Below are 18379 nucleotides of genomic sequence, written 5' to 3' on the forward strand. Positions count from 1 at the left end.
CCACTGATTTTTTCCAAAATTTTGTGCAGAAATAGCAAAAAAAGTTGGCAGATTCTGTCTAGGCCTAATTATAACTAACATGGTTCAACCGATGGATCTGCTACAAAGCAACTACGGTTTTGGGAAACACTCGTCCCTACATCATTGTTTTCCCAAACGATGCATTATACTATGATAATTCAGCCGTGAGTTAAGTCATTGTTTGGATATTTTCCCCAACATTCTTCAGTATATCTTAATTCTTTTGTGTTCAAAAGAAGTAAATAGTAAGAGTTTTTATTTGAGGTGGACTATCACTTTAAAACTTCCCAAAGAGGGAAGAAATCACTTTCGCGAACACTCACGCTCAATCTGCCCAGTTAGTGGAATAAACTCCCTAACTGCATCAGAACAGCAGAGTCACTCGCTGTTTTCAAGAAACGACTAAAAACTCAACTATTTAGTCTCCACTTCATTTCCTAATCTGCAATTGCCTCTCTGAATATCACACTAACTGTACCCAAAAAACAAAACAAAAAAAATGTACTAATACTTTCCTTCTTAGACTTTACAGACCTGAAACTTGCCAATAGCACTTATTCATTGTTGCTCTTATAGTTGTGTAAGTTGCTTCCTTGTCCTCATTTGTAAGTCGCTTTGGCTAAAAGCGTCTGCTAAATGTAAATGTAAAACAAAACCAGTGAGAAAGATACACAGTGCTGAAGTCTACCACACCTTTAAAACACTTGAACTAATCAGCCGAAATATAACTGCAAACCCAAATTTCAAGATGAAGAGAAATAAAATGGCACAAATGCTGTTCTTATATCATTGGTAAAAGGCTTTGTGTGTGTGTGCTTGTGCGTGCATGTGTGTGCTCTTTGTGCTTCGCGGCAACATGCTGCTGGCTGTATTGATGAAAAGATTGTGCACGCCGACTCACTCAAGGCTTTCAGAACTGCCAATTTAATTCTGGTAAAGCTGCTGTTTAACACTGCGAGGACCTGCGAATTCAACCGCATTCACATTTAATGTTTGCCAGCTTTGTTTGTACATCAACCTCACCCCAAAGAACGTCCAAATGTTTATTCAAAACAAATTGTGTGCCGCAAGAACCTAATAAATGATAATCTTGACTGCGTTGGATGTTTTTTTCAGCAAAAGCTTCCTGGCTGCAGAAGTCGTGAGGTCTGCTCATGTATGTTAAGGTCATGTTGACGGAAAACACTCGACTTTGGCCCTGAGTGGGAAAATAAAAAGCTCTTACTTTAATAAACACAAGTGTCGCACAAACCTGGTTATTTCCTCGTGATTTATACCATGCCAGGCTCAAGCTGTAGTTGTTCTTTCATTTATTTTTTTCCTCAAACCTTTTTTTTATCAGCCCTCTTTTAGTGGTGCCAGGCCATTAAAGCACAATCGTGTCCCTGGATGGCAATGATGCTTGGATAAAAAGCCAAAATAGCCCAAAAAATACATTTTGTTTGGGTCAAAATGGTTGATTTTTCTTTTAAGCCAAAAATCTGTATGTTAGTAAATTAGTATAATAAGTACTGATTAGGGCTGGACGGTATTGGAAAAAAATCTGACATTGATATTTGGTATTTCTGTGATATATACAGTTGAAGTCAGAATGATTAGTCCCCCTGAATTATTAGCGCCCCCGTTTATTTTTTTCACCAATTTCTGTTTAATGGAGGAAAGATTGTTTAGTCCCACTTTATATTAAGTGGCCTTAACTAATATGTACTTACACAGGAATTAATAGTTTGTTACAATGTACTTATTGTGTAAATACATGTATTTACTGTGTGCTCATGCTTGATTAAATACATGTATGTAACTACATCGGTAATTAACTTTTGTAATTACATTTTTAAATACACTGTTGACCATCCCTTACACCTTAACCCACCCTTAAACCTACCCATACCACCAAACCTGTCCATAACCCAACCTCTATCCCAATTAAAAAGCACCACATGTGTTCTCAAATACATCATAAACACAGTAGGTACATTGTATTTATTTTTTGATGTAAGTACATAGTAGTTAAGGACACTTAATATAAAGTGGGACCGATTGTTTCAACACATTTCTAAGCATAATAGTTTTAAAAACTTATTTCTAATAACGTATTTATTTTATATTTGGCATGATGACAGTAAATAATATTTGACTTGATATTTTTCAAGACACTTCTATACAGCTTAAAGTGACATTTAAAGGCTTAACTAGGTTAATAAGGTGAACTAGGCAGTTTAGGGTAATAAAAATAAGCTTAAAGGGGCTAATACTTTTGTCCCAAAAATGTTTTTGTTTTAAATTTTATTACTGCTTTTAGTCTAGCCAAAATATAACAAATAAGACTTTCTCCAGAAGACAAAATATTATCAGACATACTGTGAAAATTTCCTTGCTCTGTTAAACATCATTTTGGAAATATAAAAAAAAAAACATAAAATCAAAAGGGGGCTAATAATTCTGACTTCAACTGTGTGTGTGTGTGTGTGTGTGTGTGTGTGTGTGTGTGTGTGTGTGTGTGTGTGTGTGTGTGTGTTTGTGTGTGTGTGTGTGTGTGTGTGTTGCGATGTGAATACAATTTCACCAGATGACTTCAACAGCTTTATTTGGCAATAATTCTTTATTTTAGATTGATTAGGGTGATTTTGCAGAGGAGTGAGTCTCGAATAAATTACAAGCATCGATAAATAAAAAAATAGCAAATATTAAAGTGAATAATTGTTTTCTGGAGAGTCTAACAGTAGTCATGCACAGATATTGGTTAATCAACACTGCATTGTCTTCATTGTACATTATGTAATCTTTTTTAAAGTTGCTAGGCAATGGGTGAACTTGGAACTTAAATTTGGGTGAACTATCTCTCTAAACACATGCAGGTGATAAACTTTGCATATAATCAATCCCAACTCAACATTACAGATGCACACATCGTGATATCAATGCTGAAACGATGTATTGTGCAGCCCCAGTGCAGATCCGTGAAGATTTTTTTGGAGGCACGTGACAATTGAGGCCTCGTCCGGGATCTGAACCTGAAACCTCTCGCACACGAAGCAAGAATCATACCCCTAGACCAAAGAGAGACCGTGCTAAACACTAGTTGGTGAAGGCTGCTTTCACTTGGTTCTCCTGCTCCAGACTAGCTTTTGTGCTAAATATTATTGGGATACTTTTTGTAACGTTAAAAATCCTTTTGTTAGTAGAGTTGGGCCTATAGACGATGCCATCGTTCATCGCCGATGGCCAATAGGCAACATGATGCTGAGCCGGCATCTCTGATCCTCCACCCCTGTCGCAAACTCGCTCGCGAAAAAATACACACTCTACATACGTCTTAGTATTAAAATGCCATTTTAGAAGGAAAATTATCCACACCGTGTTTTACCCAGCATTTCTGAACAGCCCTCCGTCCACTGAAAACGTACATCACGAGACCACACACAGACACACCAGCCTGATCTCACGAGGAAACGTATTTTACGTTTTGTCAGTTTAGTGGCTAATTCGTACAATTTTTTTCATACGAGTTCAGTCGTACGAAAATGTACAATTTTAAAAAGGAGGCGTTGCACCCAACCCCACCCCTAACCCCAACTGTCATTGGGTGATGAGCAAATCATACTAAATTGTACGAATTAGATCAAACGAATTCATACGAATTAGACACTAAATCAAAAAGTTACGAATTGCCATGAGACTGCGTTGACCACACACACACACACACACACACACACACACACACACAGTCACACACTGTCATGTGCTCCTCTGAGCTCCAGAGAGCAGTGCACATCGGACAGTTTATCAAGGATGTACTGCTGGATTGCGTCTAATTATAGTTGTTAAACGTGATATTCAGACATCCCAAGTCTCCTAGAAGTTCCGGGAGTGTCTATGCATTTGATCCCTCCTCGCTCTTCAGACACGTCGCACGCTCTCTATCAAACGCCCCCCCCCCCCCCCCCCACCCCCCACTTTTCACATGATGAATATCGTACGATGCTAAATTGGTCGACATCGCCCAACCCTAATTGTTAGTGAACAATACAGTGATATTTTGACTTTAAATTCTCTTTGTTATTTCTAATTTATATTTTTGGTTTTGTTTCAACTTTTTTCTAGAAGTATAGAGGTGGATGTCACTTTCTGTTTTAGCATTATCCCTTCCTGAGTGTTTTTGAAACCTACCATTACCACTGGTCAGTTATTATTTCTTAATCTGTAAATAAATGTACTTCTTTTTTTTGACGTTGTATTTGGTGTGAGTTATTGTTGGAGTGCCAAGACAGGAGAAGGGTGATGATTGTTGGCTGCCTTGCCCTTTAGTTTTTATTTTTTTTAGTATTTAGTTATATTTTCTATTATCAAAATTGGCCTCTAATTTTTTTATAATTGGAAAAAAAATTGCTTCATATAATGTATAAAAGCACAACTGTGCCCCTGGATGACTTATGTTGTGTGGGTACATTTGTGGCAATAGCCATAAATACATATTTTATGCCAAAAATCATTAGGATATTAAGTAAAGATCATGCTCCATGAAGACAGTTAGTAAGTTTCCTGATGTAAGTATATCAAAACTGATTAGTTATGGTTAGTAATATTCATTGTTAAGCACTTCATTTTGAAATTTAACGTTGATTTTATCAGTATTTAGGTTGTTTTTACCTCTCTATATTCCAGGTTTTCAGTCATAAGCCAAACATTGTCCTATCATAACAAAGCTTATTTGTTCAGCTTTATATCATGTATAGAAGCCATTAAAGCACAACTGTGCTCCTGAATGATAAAACCAGTCTCATGTTCCATGGATAAAAAGCCAAAATAGCCCAAAAATATGTATTGTATGGGTCACAATTGTTGCTTTTTGTTTTGTGCCAAAAATCATTAGCATATTAGGTAAAGATCATATTCCATGAAGATATTTAGTACATTTCCTTCTGTAAATATATTAAAACTCAATTATTGGTTGATAATTTGCATGTCTAAGCACTTCATTTGGACAATTTTAAAGTCGATTTTCTCAGTATTTTGATTTCTTCCACCTTCAGATTCCAGAATTTCAGTTGTTGCATCTCAGCCTGTCCAAACAAACCATCAACAGAAAGCTTATATATTCAGCTTTATATCATGTATAAAAGCACAATTGTGGCCCTGAATGACTTATGTTGTGTGGGTACATTTGTGGGAATAGCCATAAATATATATTTTATGCCAAAAATCATTAGTATATTAAGTAAAGATCATATTCCATGATGACAGTTAGTAAATTTCCTACTGTAAATATATCAAAACTGATTAATTATGGTAGTAATATGCATTGCTAAGCACTTCATTTAGACATCTTTAGAGGTGATTTCCTCAATGTTAATGCTTTTTTTACCCGTCTGATTCAAGATTTTCAAATAGTTGTACCTCGACTAAATATTGTCCTCTCCTAATAAACCACACTTCAATGTAAAAGCATATCTATTCAGCTTTCAGATGATGCTTAAATCTCAATTTCCAAAAATATGACATTTTTTGGGTCCCAATATAAATCAGGTTAACAGTTTAATAAGTAAAGCTCGGACTAAATGCAGATTTGGTCTGTCTGTGTACGACCGTGCAGCATCTGGGATGATAAATATCTAGCAGACATAATATCTGCTGCGTGATCAATGAAAACCCTCATACTGTCTTTTACGGGTTGGATATCCTGCTGTGATACGCTGGAGCGGGGAGCCACCTGCTGGGGACGGGGTCTGGCCAAAATAAACTTAATTTGATATAAACAAACATGGAACTCCTATCATTTTATTAATTACTTTCATTTGGCTAATCATTTGTCCTATTTGTCAATACAGTGGATTAAACCTATTAAAAGCCCACAAGCTGAATCTTCTTCATCCGTGACACTAGGCATTTTAACTAAATTAAAAGTTGGATGAACTCTTTAAAAGTTCATGATTGGTCCCATTTGTTTTCTTGTGTACAGTAATTAAAAGTGCTGTTGGGTAATGATGGTACATTAATACACTGTAAAAAAAATTTCAAATGTTGAAAAAAATTGAATAAAATTTAACTTATAAGTCATATCAACTTAAATTACTTGAAACTGACTTTCTATAAATTACATTAACTTAACTTTAATTACATAAAAATAACAGCTTATACAAGTTTGAGAAGTTATAGTTAGATAAAAACATATCGTGTCATCACTAATTGATCATATATTTTTTACAGTGTCGAGTCAAATGATCATGTAATATTATATTATATTATATTATATTATATTATATTATATTATATTATATTATATTATATTATATTGTATTATATTATAAAATATAATATAATAAAATATAATTTAATATATGTCTAAAATTATATATATATATATATATATATATATATATATATATATATATATATTAATAATAAATTTTAAAATATATATTTTAACACACATAAACAATAAAAGTGTATATAAGAAAATAAGAATTTTTAAGGATCTATCTATATAATATGATACTATAATACATAATGTATTATACTATATAAAGTTATACACAAAATAATAGATTTTAAATATTATTACATTAAACATATACATAAACAACTAAAGTTTATATAAGTAAATAAGAATATTTAAGCATCTATGTAATATAATAATATAATATATAATGTATTATTTTATAAAAAAAAAAGTTAAACATGATGTAATGGATTTTAAATATTATTACATTAAAAATTATACATAAACACTGAAAGTGTATATAGGAAAATATGAATATTAAAGTGTCTATATGTAAAATAAACTATAATATGTAATGAATTATGTTAAAGTTATACATGCTATAATACATTTTAAATATTATTACATTAAAATCTCATTCATAAACAATGAAGGTGTATATAGGAAAATAAGAATATTTGGGTATCTATCTATATAATATGATATTATACTTTATAATATATTATGTAAATGTTATACATGATATATTACATTTAAAATAGTATTAAACTAAAAATATCCAACATAAACAATGAAAGAGCATTTAAGAAAACTTGAATAAGTATTTAATATCTGTCTAAATAGTAACATTGTGATTAAAAACTCAATTATTACTAACTATAAGTACTTATACTAGTTGAAAATGTATTAAAAAGTCCTATTTTATGCTTGATCGTTAATTTAATCCCCTTTCCCCACTTTTATCTTCTGGCTGAACAGTTTCTGTAGTCATATTTAATCATAATGAGATAAAGAAATCATATATTAATCAATATGTTATATACATATAATCAATATGTTTTTACAACAAATAGGTTTGTGTTAGTTTTGATTAAATAAATTAAGTTAATGTTTTAAGTTAATTGTGTTAAGTTAAAGTCACTTTTAATTAAATTAGTGCAATTTAAATCAAAATTACTCATAATATTAATTTGATTACATGATGCAGCCATGAAATTGTTACAAACCTCTTATGTTGGTCTATAGGGGAAATGGGGTTTGACATTTAGAGTTAGGGTTAAAATTAATTTATTTATAGAGTGCGAGGCGATCAAAAACTCTGACCTTTATTTATACTTCCCACGTGAAAAAAACAACAACGAGCAAATATATAAAGTGTGGGTTAAATTGTCGAATTACTTAAATTTAAGCAGCAGATGACGTCTAAAAGATTTGTAATGTATGGTCACTTTTCAGTAAAGCACTGATCCAAATGTTTGACAATAAAAAGGCTCTAAAAACTGTCAGGTTGCAACTAATTTTCTTTTCTCAGTTGCTTTTTCAATATGTATTGTTTAATACCCCATGTTTAGCTGTTTTATTGTTCAATTCAATTCATGTTTATTTCTATAGCGCTTCTACAATCTACATTGTGTCCAAGCAGCTTAACATGGAAGTTGCAGTAAGTTGAAACTGCGTCAGTCCAGTTTTCCGAATTGAGTTCAGTGTGTTATTAATTATACTTTCATTTGTTAATTATATTTATTTTTGCCTTTATTTTATATTGTATGTATATACTTAAATAATATGTACACTGTTGTGAGCATAACAAAAACGAAATAAACTTGCAAAAACAAAAGACACACTTCGTCGATTATTTTCAATCGACTTTGACTATTGAAGATTGAATACTTAATTTTAACATGCATACCGAAGTTTCTAGCGCGTGTTTTGCTTTTGGCACGACCTCAATGACTTTCCCATGAAGTGTTTATATAGATTTGATCGTGTTATGGTGACTAAATTGAAGGTGCACTTCAGCATGTTTCACGAATGAGGAGCAACAAGTCTCTTGCGAGCGCCTGACAGGAGCAGTTAGTCTCTTGCTTTTTTCCCCTGCCCCGTTTTCCCGCTAAATGCTTGGGTGTTTCTGATCACGCTCTATTTTATATGTTTGTCCATTATTATGTTATAAATCATTAGTGTTATTAATGCTGTTCGATTAAACTGTATAGCCTGAAATATTTTCATAATTATAAACAGTGTGTTACCTATCACTAGTGTGTATCAGAATGTTTAACAACATCTAGAAACTACCAATAATCCAAAGCATATGGAAATTAATGGGCATTCGTTTTGCAATTATTTAATCCACCTAAAGACCAGAAATGCTGCTTATATACATCACTATAAACTCTATATGTTGAGATAAATATTAGGTGGTTTTGATTAAGACGATTGATGAATATAACTGAAATTCAGATATTTTCTAGGCGCCAACAAGTGCTGGATCAAGGGAATTTTGCATGAGCATAAATGAATATGAATAAGCACTCAGAGTCTGTGTTATGCATGTCAGTGTTAAAAGCAGCTTCATTAAAGTGAAAAACTGCAAGACATTCGTTTGTTCAAAACTGGAATCATTTCAGAGAGTTTGTTTTGTTTTACTTCCCTTTTAAAGCTCGTGTAAATCTTAATAAAAGCAGATTGTGATTTGTATTAAAAGCGTCGCATGCTGGAAAAATGAACGCCTGGTGGATTTTAGGTCGTCATTCATCACTTGGATTTATCACATTTAATTAATAAAGACTTTATGTTGCTTCAGCAGAACTTCAGACTCGCTTTAATGACTCGTTTAGTAACACTGTCCGCCAGACCAAGACGGACATTCAGCATTCATTCACATGCTTTCAGTGAATCCAGTGAGAAATAATAGTGATCACAAGAATTCTTAAATTAAGTTCGTTTTATTAACAGTTCAAAGCTGACTATAGATCTTAATTGGATTAACTGCATTTAGCCTTTGTAGTTGTGATGCATCATATTTGTACAGACGTTGTATTCATCATGAAGATTAATGCAAGAAGAAAGGTGCATGATACGTATTTAATTAACTGTTTTCTTTACGTTTTTCAACCATTTTAAAGAAATTATTTTAATTTAAAATAAATAATAATAAAAATAAAAGTTTATGAGCTCATTAAAACTGCACGCAGTGTTATTATAGGTGTGTTTAACTTATAGAGAGTTTCAAAATTGCACTTCAAAAATAACAATAATAAATAAAGGTTCCCTATTATCACCGATGGTTCTAAGAACCTTTAATCTTTCCATTCCACAAACAAAGCGTTTTTTTAGCGTTTTTTGGTGGAACATGTATGTTTTTTTTTTTTTGTTTTTGTTTTATTCAAACTAACAAAAGAGAGTTTATTTTTTGAAAATAAAATCTTGAGGAATAAAAAACAATCATAATTGAGAAAATAAAACTGAATTATTTTTGAGGAGTTTTTTTTTTTTTTTTTGCATACTCATTCTTGCGCTTGCAAAATGTCCATTTTATTTGTTATATCCAGAACGCCGTGTCTGCAGATCTTGCTGTCATTTATTTATTTACTATATTTTACACACAATTATTTCATCCCAAAACTGCACTATAAAAATGCTGAATTTCACACAATCAATTTGTGTTGCGACAACATAAAGAAATTAACGTACAAATTTAAGTGGATCCAACACAAGACAATTAAGTTGTCCCCCATAAAAAATAAACTAATAATTATGTTGTTTTAACTCATTTTACATAAGTGGTTTGAACAAACAAACCAACTCATTTGGTCAAACATGGACAAAACAAACCGAGTTATTGTGAATATTTTTATAGACCACATTTAACCCAACTTTTGTCTATATTTGACCCATATTTAGTTTGAAATAACCTGGCAATTTTTTGAAATTCAGTTATTAATAAATCCAGCGTCAGTAACGATCTCGGCACAGCGCCCCTAGTGTCACATATATCCCGATATCTATACTCATTTTACACTTACGGACAATATTATCTTCACTTTTAATTCACATGGTAATTGTTTACAGACCTTCGTAATGGTAAAGTCAATTTACTAAAAGGTTGCACATGCATAATTTTAGGAAATAGACTTTAGAGTATGAATTGAAAATGCCAGTGGATTATAATAGACGGGAATATAAGAGGCAATGTTTGAAAAATTGCGAATAATCTTTTCGAAACGATTTAGTAAACACCTACAATGTGGTAAAACAATTTCAAACTATTTAAATTGTGTCAATTTATTATTTATATCGTATTAAATCATCTTTTTATATGCAGTTGTGTGGCTATCTAAGTCCCACGGTCCGTCCAGACTGAAATTGCTTTGAAAATACGACCTATTTATAAAAAGAATAGAGTATTAAACCAAATTGCGCGCGCTTTGAAAACTGGGATTTGAGGCGATACGTCTGTGGATTATTGAGGTAATTTATGAGGTAAATATACAGGATATTCTCAAAAAGACAGATGTCTATTATAGTTGTATTATATATGGCCAATAGGCGGATCCTAGAGTAACAAATTTAACAGTAGCATATTTTTATCTGAAAATTAGACTATTAATCGTTTATTTCTATTTAAAAAACAGACTGATGCTATTATTTTTTCAAAATCAAACATTGAAATAAATATAAATATTTTTTATTCTGACAGCTTAAAACAACAGCAACAACAACAACATTAGATTAGGTTAAATCTGAAGTGACGCAGTTCATAATGCATGAGTGATGACTGGTCCATTGGGGCCCCTTTTTCTTTTTTCACGTCTGAATAAAGCAAAGCTCCGCCCACTAACGCCCACTGTGCGAATACTAATTATGAGTGTTGTGTTGATAACAATGGAGGCTGACATGCAGTATTTGGACATTGGTAACTCTCGCGCTCGATTTGACGTCAATAAATTAGTTACATTTTGCCAGTTTGCTACACCCTCTCACTTATTAGTGCAGTTCAAGGCATTTCTTTGACAAACAATATGGGCTACTTCATTTATTTATTTTGCTAATTAATATTTGATTATTTGTGCGTCCACACTCTAAAAAATGCTGGGTCATTTTAAACCAATTCTGGGTGTAATATGGACTAAACCAACAGCTGGGTTATTTGTTTTAAATTAATAAGTCCAAATTTAACCCAATGTTTGGGTTACTCTATATTTTACCCAATTTGCGTTTAAATAACCCAGCATTTCTTAGAATGCATTCGTTCATAGGTTATTTCTCGTTCGATAATAACTATAATATTTAGATTTTTCCTCGAAACAAAGCCTATACATTGTTGGGTCGTTTAAACCAACGTCAAATATTAACAAACCCAATTCTTAGGTTTTAAAATGCAAGTTAAATCCAATCGAAAAAAATAACCCATTGTTGAGTTTGTCCATATTTGACCCAACATTTGAGTTTTTTCGCATCCAAATGATTTTTTAGCATGTGCTAAATATTATATTATATTATATTATATTATATTATATTATATTATATTATATTAATTATTATGGTCAAGTTTTATCTTAAATAATTTGATCTCATCTTATATTTAATAAAACTGTTTATATATATCGCAGAATCTTAAATTTCATATTGCTTTCTTTAAAATAACATTTTAGTTGTATTTTCATATGGAATTATTAATGAGAATATTAATTGAGTCATTAATTCATTAATTTAGTCACGTAAAATGTTTATTTATTTTTATTTTTACCCCGTAATATATATTTTTTGTGTTGCACTGTTTGAATCATGATCAATATACATACTAATATGATTTTTTAAATAACAAAAAGTAATAATATAAATGGACTGACGCGATTATGTCTTTTCCAATAAATGCATTTCACAAACTTTTAAAAAAGCTGGGTTGTTGTAACTAACATTGGGTCAAATATGAACCCGAACCCAAACCCATCTGCTGAGTTAAATGTGACATTAAATGTAAATAAAATTAATCAATGTTGTCCATATATCCCCCAGCGATGGGTTACGACAAACGAGCACACACATTATACTTAATCTAATTTAAACATAAAAATAAAAACACAATGACGAATTAACCATGTTCAAGTTTCATCACAACATTGCATTATTCAGTTCACTTCACAAAGACAAACAAATTGGTGCATGACATTATCAACGTTAATCAGTGCCATTTTTAATAGCTGCATAACATATATTTGTAATTGTGTATTTAATAATAATTATCAATCATGCAACACTGAAAAAAAATATTGAGTGTACCAAAAGTCAAGGCAACTGGTTGCAAACAATTTACATGAGCTAAATTTAAACACATTACGTTTTTAACATTACTAAATTTAAATACTTTGTTTAAATTTAGCCCATATAAATTATTTGCAACCACTTACCTTAAAAACTTACAACAAAATTACATCTAATTTATCATTTTTTCAGCATGCAAAAAATATATTTGTAATCATATTGTATATAATAATAATAATAATAATAATAATAATAATCATCATCATCCATGCAACAATAAAATTATGAAAGTACCTAAACGTGCATATTTCACTAAAAATCCGCAGTGATTCAGAGCGAGGCTGACAGCATGTGTAAAAAACATGAATGAGTTGTACCTGTGTCTCAGAGAGATTGAGCTGTCTGGCGAGCTCCGTGCGCTCTCGGCCGACCACATACTGACAACGCTGGAACTCGAGCTCCAGCCGGTACAGCTGCTCCGCCGTGAACGAGGTCCGCGTGCGCTTCGGCCGGTCCAGATCCAGCCCTTTGGGCAGCACGATCTCCCGAATAGTGCCCTTGGCGTCTGTTCAGGACACACATGTGTTCAATGATCTACTTTTTGTATTGAAATGGACAACTTTTTGCGTTGTGTTGGGTGTGGGTGATGTTACAAATACAAAAATGCTTGTCCTAACTTAATGTTGGCTTTAAAAATGGTCAACACACAATCTTTATTGTGTTTATTTAATTATTTGTTTTTTAAATTAAGTTCAAATGACACTTTTTAACATAGCGGTTGCACTTTTGCTATTTATTCAAACCTCTTTATATAAAAATTAATTTAAACAATACAATTCTTAAGTTTTTTGGGGGGAGAAAACTCAATTGTTTCGTGTTCAATTAACTTTAATATGTGAAAACGATTAAGTTAATTTAATCAAATTGTGTTCGGCCAACATGAAGGAATTGTGTGGAACCCAGCATTTTTTACAGTGTGGGTTTGTCCATATTTAACCCAACGCTACGACAGCCCAGTACATTACAAAAAAGGGGCTTCAATACTGCAAAATACACAGAACTTTACACATTTCATTCATGTTGCCCCAACACAAATCTGTTAAGTTAATATAACAAATTTAAGTTGATTGATCATAAAACAATTTAAAAATCTCCAGAATTGTTGTTTCAGCTGATTTTAAATAAGTAGCTTGAACAAGAGTAGTCATTGTCTAATTTAAAGAGTTATTATTTCTCAACTTTTTATGTATTATATTTTTGGGCGGAAATGCGGACAAAACCAACCGCTGAATTATTATTTTATATTACATTAACACGACCAGATTTACTCTAATAATTGAAATATGTAGTCTAGCTAATATTCGAGAATCGTTTGTTGAGGCTGCATGTAGTTTTTAGTGACTTTTTGAAGTTTATTCACACTTCACTTAAACTTCACTTTAATTGTTGGATCAAATAAATTAAAAAGTATTAAAATGATAACATTCATGTTTATGTGATCCTCCCCGATAGCACCTTGATATGAAATTAATCTGGAGTCACATGAAGATTATTTTTATCAATATGAAATAATATTTTCAAAACATTAATGCAACATTGATTTCACCACTCGGATGCAACATTAGAAATCATGATGTGCGATAATAATGTGCAGTCTGTGCTAAATACTGCAATATGTTCAACACCACAACAGAGCATTATGCCATATGTCTTGGATAATACATTTTGGCAAGGCAACCAATGCAACATTTTATTTACCATTATGATTTTCACAATTCATTTCCACATCACTTTCCAATTAAATCTCCACGTTTTAGTCTTTGTTTACTGAAAGACGCAGTTCACCTGTCTAGCTGATTAAATCAAAGAAGATTTCTTGAGGTATAACCAATGAGAAAGTTCTCAATAAATAATATGAATAATTATCAATAAGTAATTGTTCAATTCAGTTTCAATTACGTATTTTTACCAACCCCAAACATAAACGCATCTTTGTGAGATATTACACAAACAATAATACATTTCAAACGTTGTGATTTATTTTAAAGACACTAAATCTACCAACAGCTACTTGAAGACATTTTGATTTTGACTTAAGCATCAGCATCACATTCTATTGGAGACATTTAGTTAGCATGCAGGCAAAACTAAATCAGAACTTATAGACTTCAAGGTCCAACACATACAAACTTTCACGTGCACTTTTTTGAAATACAGATGCTTTTTAGGAAACACATTGGAATGAGTCAACTGATTACACACTCCAGTGTTAGCTGTGCTCAGCTTTACTTTTTTAAAACCTCAAAGGCGCATTGTTAGGAGATAAGAATGTGTTCTAAAAATGATGCGGTGCGATATTTAATATTTAGAGCGACATTCTATAGCTCCGCCTATTTGAATGTCTGCCTGGCAACCGAGCTCAGTATCTTAGGAACACACTTGGTTGAACTGTAATATCACATTAAGATTAAGGGTTTTTGTTGATGTAACGCCCAAAAACGTTAATGGAGAAACTTTGCGTAATTGCTGTTTGCGCGCTGTTTGAAATCAACACGAGCCTATGGGCCCATGACACAGACTTGCTGACCTTTCAGTGACCCTGGTTCTCACGAGGACTCCGGCGCATTCAATCGTCAGCTTTAAAAACAAATAGTGACACCGAGGATTGTGGGCTTATGGAGACACTGCGCCAAAACTACACGCAGCTCTCCAGAGCGCAGAGGCTCGTTCATTCACTGCCGTCATGCTGGCTGAAATTGTGGATGAATTACTATGTATTATCAATATAGATGTTTGTGTAAATTGAAATGAAACCTGTCATAGATCATGCATTTATATACTTTCCTTTCAGAAAAAGGTCTAATATACTATAAATAAATGCACCGGGTTATATCATTAGCAGTGCTATTGATATTAGCAATCTAATTATAGCAATGAATGTAATATTTAAAAACAGGTTACGATTTACAATATGATTATATTAGATCATGTTTGCTAATGTGTTTATTTAGCTACACGAACAATAAACAATAGGCTGCATTTCTTACAGTATGTGTTAACGCTAGTTTTTTAAAATATAATAGTTAGATCTTGTTTATTATCAATGTAATAATTATTTACAAGCTTTGAATATTATTATTGTATTAGTAAATGCTGAATTTCTCATTAGCTGTGATAAATAAATGCTTTGTTCATTGTTAGATCATGGTATAAATATATTAACTAATGTAACCTTATTGTAACGTGTGACTAGATATGTAATAGTCGTTACAGTTACATGGTGCAAACAATTCGCTATATTAATATAATTGCATTGCAATTTTTTTATATTTGGTGTTGTATGATTAGCGTGTTAATATCGTATTATAAATACAATAACAGGGTTTTTATTTTTAAATTCGGACTATTTTTTAAACAGAAAAATGTAGGCTACATAATTATGAATTGTAAAATTATTTTACAAGACATATTTACAATAATATGTTGTAAATAAATAGAGCAGAGAGAAAACATTTTATTTTCTGTTTATTTTTTGTTCCAACATTTACTACATGTTTTATAAATAATTTCTTTTATAAATATGGCTTTCTAAAATCTGTCCAATTAAATCAATAAATAATTTGGATTGTATGAAAGCAAATGCATTTAAAAATGGCTATGTGTTTAGAAATTGTGCGCAAATGAAAGCAAACGCTTTCGAAGAAACGTAACGTTAACATTTTTATTTTTAGCGCGTTGCTATTGTTTTAGATTTTATTTGTTATAGATCTCTCAAACACAGATATTTAGGGATAACTAATGTTTAAAGGCTGTATCGTGTATGGAATAAATAAAATAATCTATATAACCTTCATGTATTTTAAGAAATGTTTAACTATTATCTAAAGCGTTTATATTTTGTGTAGTAATTTTCTTTGTAGCCTATTTATGTAAAACTGTAAATAGATTTATTGTTTAATAATATAACATGTATGATGTTTGACTCGTATGAATGACTAATTAAATAAAAAAAAGGTGTCCTAATGACAGCTCATACCTAAAATACTTAACTTACATCTACTTTTTTGATTTTTAAATCAACATTTGTCATTTTTGTCAGGTGTAAATTTTTCTTTGTAGCCTATTTATGTAATATTGTAAATAGAGTTAGTGTATAATAATATAACATGTATGATGAATGTATTTTGAATGACTAGTTAAATAAAAAAATATTGTTTTGGTGTCTGACAGCTTATACCTAAAATACTTACATCTACTTTTTTTTGCATCAGTTTGTTTTAAATCAACATTTGTCATTAATTGTCAGCTGTAAACAGTGTTAATAAATATCAGAAGTTTTGATAAACTATAATAATAATTATCACCATCTTCATCATCAACAGAAGAATGAAATAAATAAAAAAACAATACAAATAAATTGAATTAATCTAAAAAGGAATAATTTGAAAAAATATATTTCTTTTCACTTAATTTGACTGTTTGAAACCAAATGTGACTGATTTCCTTTTATTGAGAGCTAATAGTTCCAGCAGAGTTATGATAAAAATATTGGCTCCTCACCTCTGACCAGAATCCTCCGACAGTAGTCGGGATCGACTCCTAAAAGTTTATCGTGTCCATCCTCGCTGGATGAGGTCGGTGTGGATGCCGAAGTCCCCGGTGTGTCGGTAGAGCTCTGCACAGGTGACCGGTTCCCCACTTCCGTCCGGCTTTTCGACTCTCTGCCGCGGTCACGGCACAACGAATTGGATCCACAGTGGTTTCGGTCCTCGGCGATTCCATCGCCCATACTCGTGGCTTGATCAAACATCTAACACTATAACTATGTTTATGTGTCCACTTAGTTTTCTTGAGCTAAAATGAGAGGTGGAATGAATAGTCTAGCGAAGTTCGTTCCTGTCAGAAATTCAGATATTATTCCCCTCCCAAAAAAACAGAACATTAAATCAGAATCCAGCCACACACTCCAGCGACGGAACCGAGTTTCTGCCCAAATATTTTAGCATGTTCCGGCATCGGGCGTCCATGCAGAAGGAGATGTATGCAGAAGGGAAGGAAGGTTGAGGTGGAGGGGCCCCTGTGGGCAAGTGGAAGGACCCTCCTCAGCTATAGGATCGCGCTCAACCCAAAATGCATTCTGCATATATGCGCTGGGTTTCAAGGTCTGTGACCGAGGCACTGGGAGGCGCTTCACTGCTTAACCACGTATAAATAATTCCACACAACAAACATGGATCCGAGCAGCGCAAACTTTCCTTTTCTCCCTCCTTATTTGACTTATATAGTCGATTTACTCGTTGACCACAGTGTGTGTGTTTGTGTCTCTGCGTGAGTGTGTGTGTATCTGCAATGGGCTCTGCAGAAGCTCTGGCGAAAGATCCAGCGGATTTCAGGATTTCTTCTGGAGGAGGGGGGAGGTCATTTTACGTGGGACCAACTCGGGAATATCCTTTAATAATAATAAACGATCAAATGAAAACTATTGGGTGTGATTCGAATGTTTGAATGAAGTTGACGTCATGGTTACATTTAATTCCAGAGTAGAACGTGCGTTCTTTTTCCCTTTTACTTTGACTGACAACAGTGACGTCACTTCCGGACTGCGATACATCAATTGATTGGTAAACAGACACTAGTAGGAGCACGAGGTGGTTTAAACGCCCGTTAGCGGTCTGCGAAATATGAATGAAACAATTTATCCGCGTTGTCTTTAGACCTTTGTTTTTCTAGGTATATAATGTCAGATTTGATTTGAAATCTCGTTCATTTATTTATTTTAAATTTGCGAAAAGCAGCTAATAATATAGCCTAAAGTTATAATCTATAACTATTAAAATGGTGCGATGATTTAATAGTTTTATTACCTAAATTATA

The 18379-nt window shown here is 32.4% G+C and overlaps 2 protein-coding genes across 5 annotated transcripts in view; one reads left to right on the top strand and one right to left on the bottom strand.

Annotated features, from left to right (window-relative positions):
* vax2 (ventral anterior homeobox 2) overlaps nucleotides 1-17315 on the bottom strand; it is a 37061-nt gene extending 19746 nt beyond the window's left edge. The window contains 2 exon segments of the mRNA NM_194409.1: nucleotides 12883-13070; nucleotides 17066-17315. Coding sequence (NP_919390.1) covers nucleotides 12883-13070; nucleotides 17066-17315 — 438 coding nt within the window.
* Nucleotides 1-18379, top strand: part of LOC141375293 (3'-5' exoribonuclease HELZ2-like) — a 296921-nt gene that overhangs the window by 125861 nt on the left and 152681 nt on the right. The window lies entirely within an intron of this gene.

Source organism: Danio rerio, chromosome 7, assembly GCF_049306965.1.
Source record: "Danio rerio strain Tuebingen ecotype United States chromosome 7, GRCz12tu, whole genome shotgun sequence".
Lineage (NCBI taxonomy): Eukaryota > Metazoa > Chordata > Actinopteri > Cypriniformes > Danionidae > Danio > Danio rerio.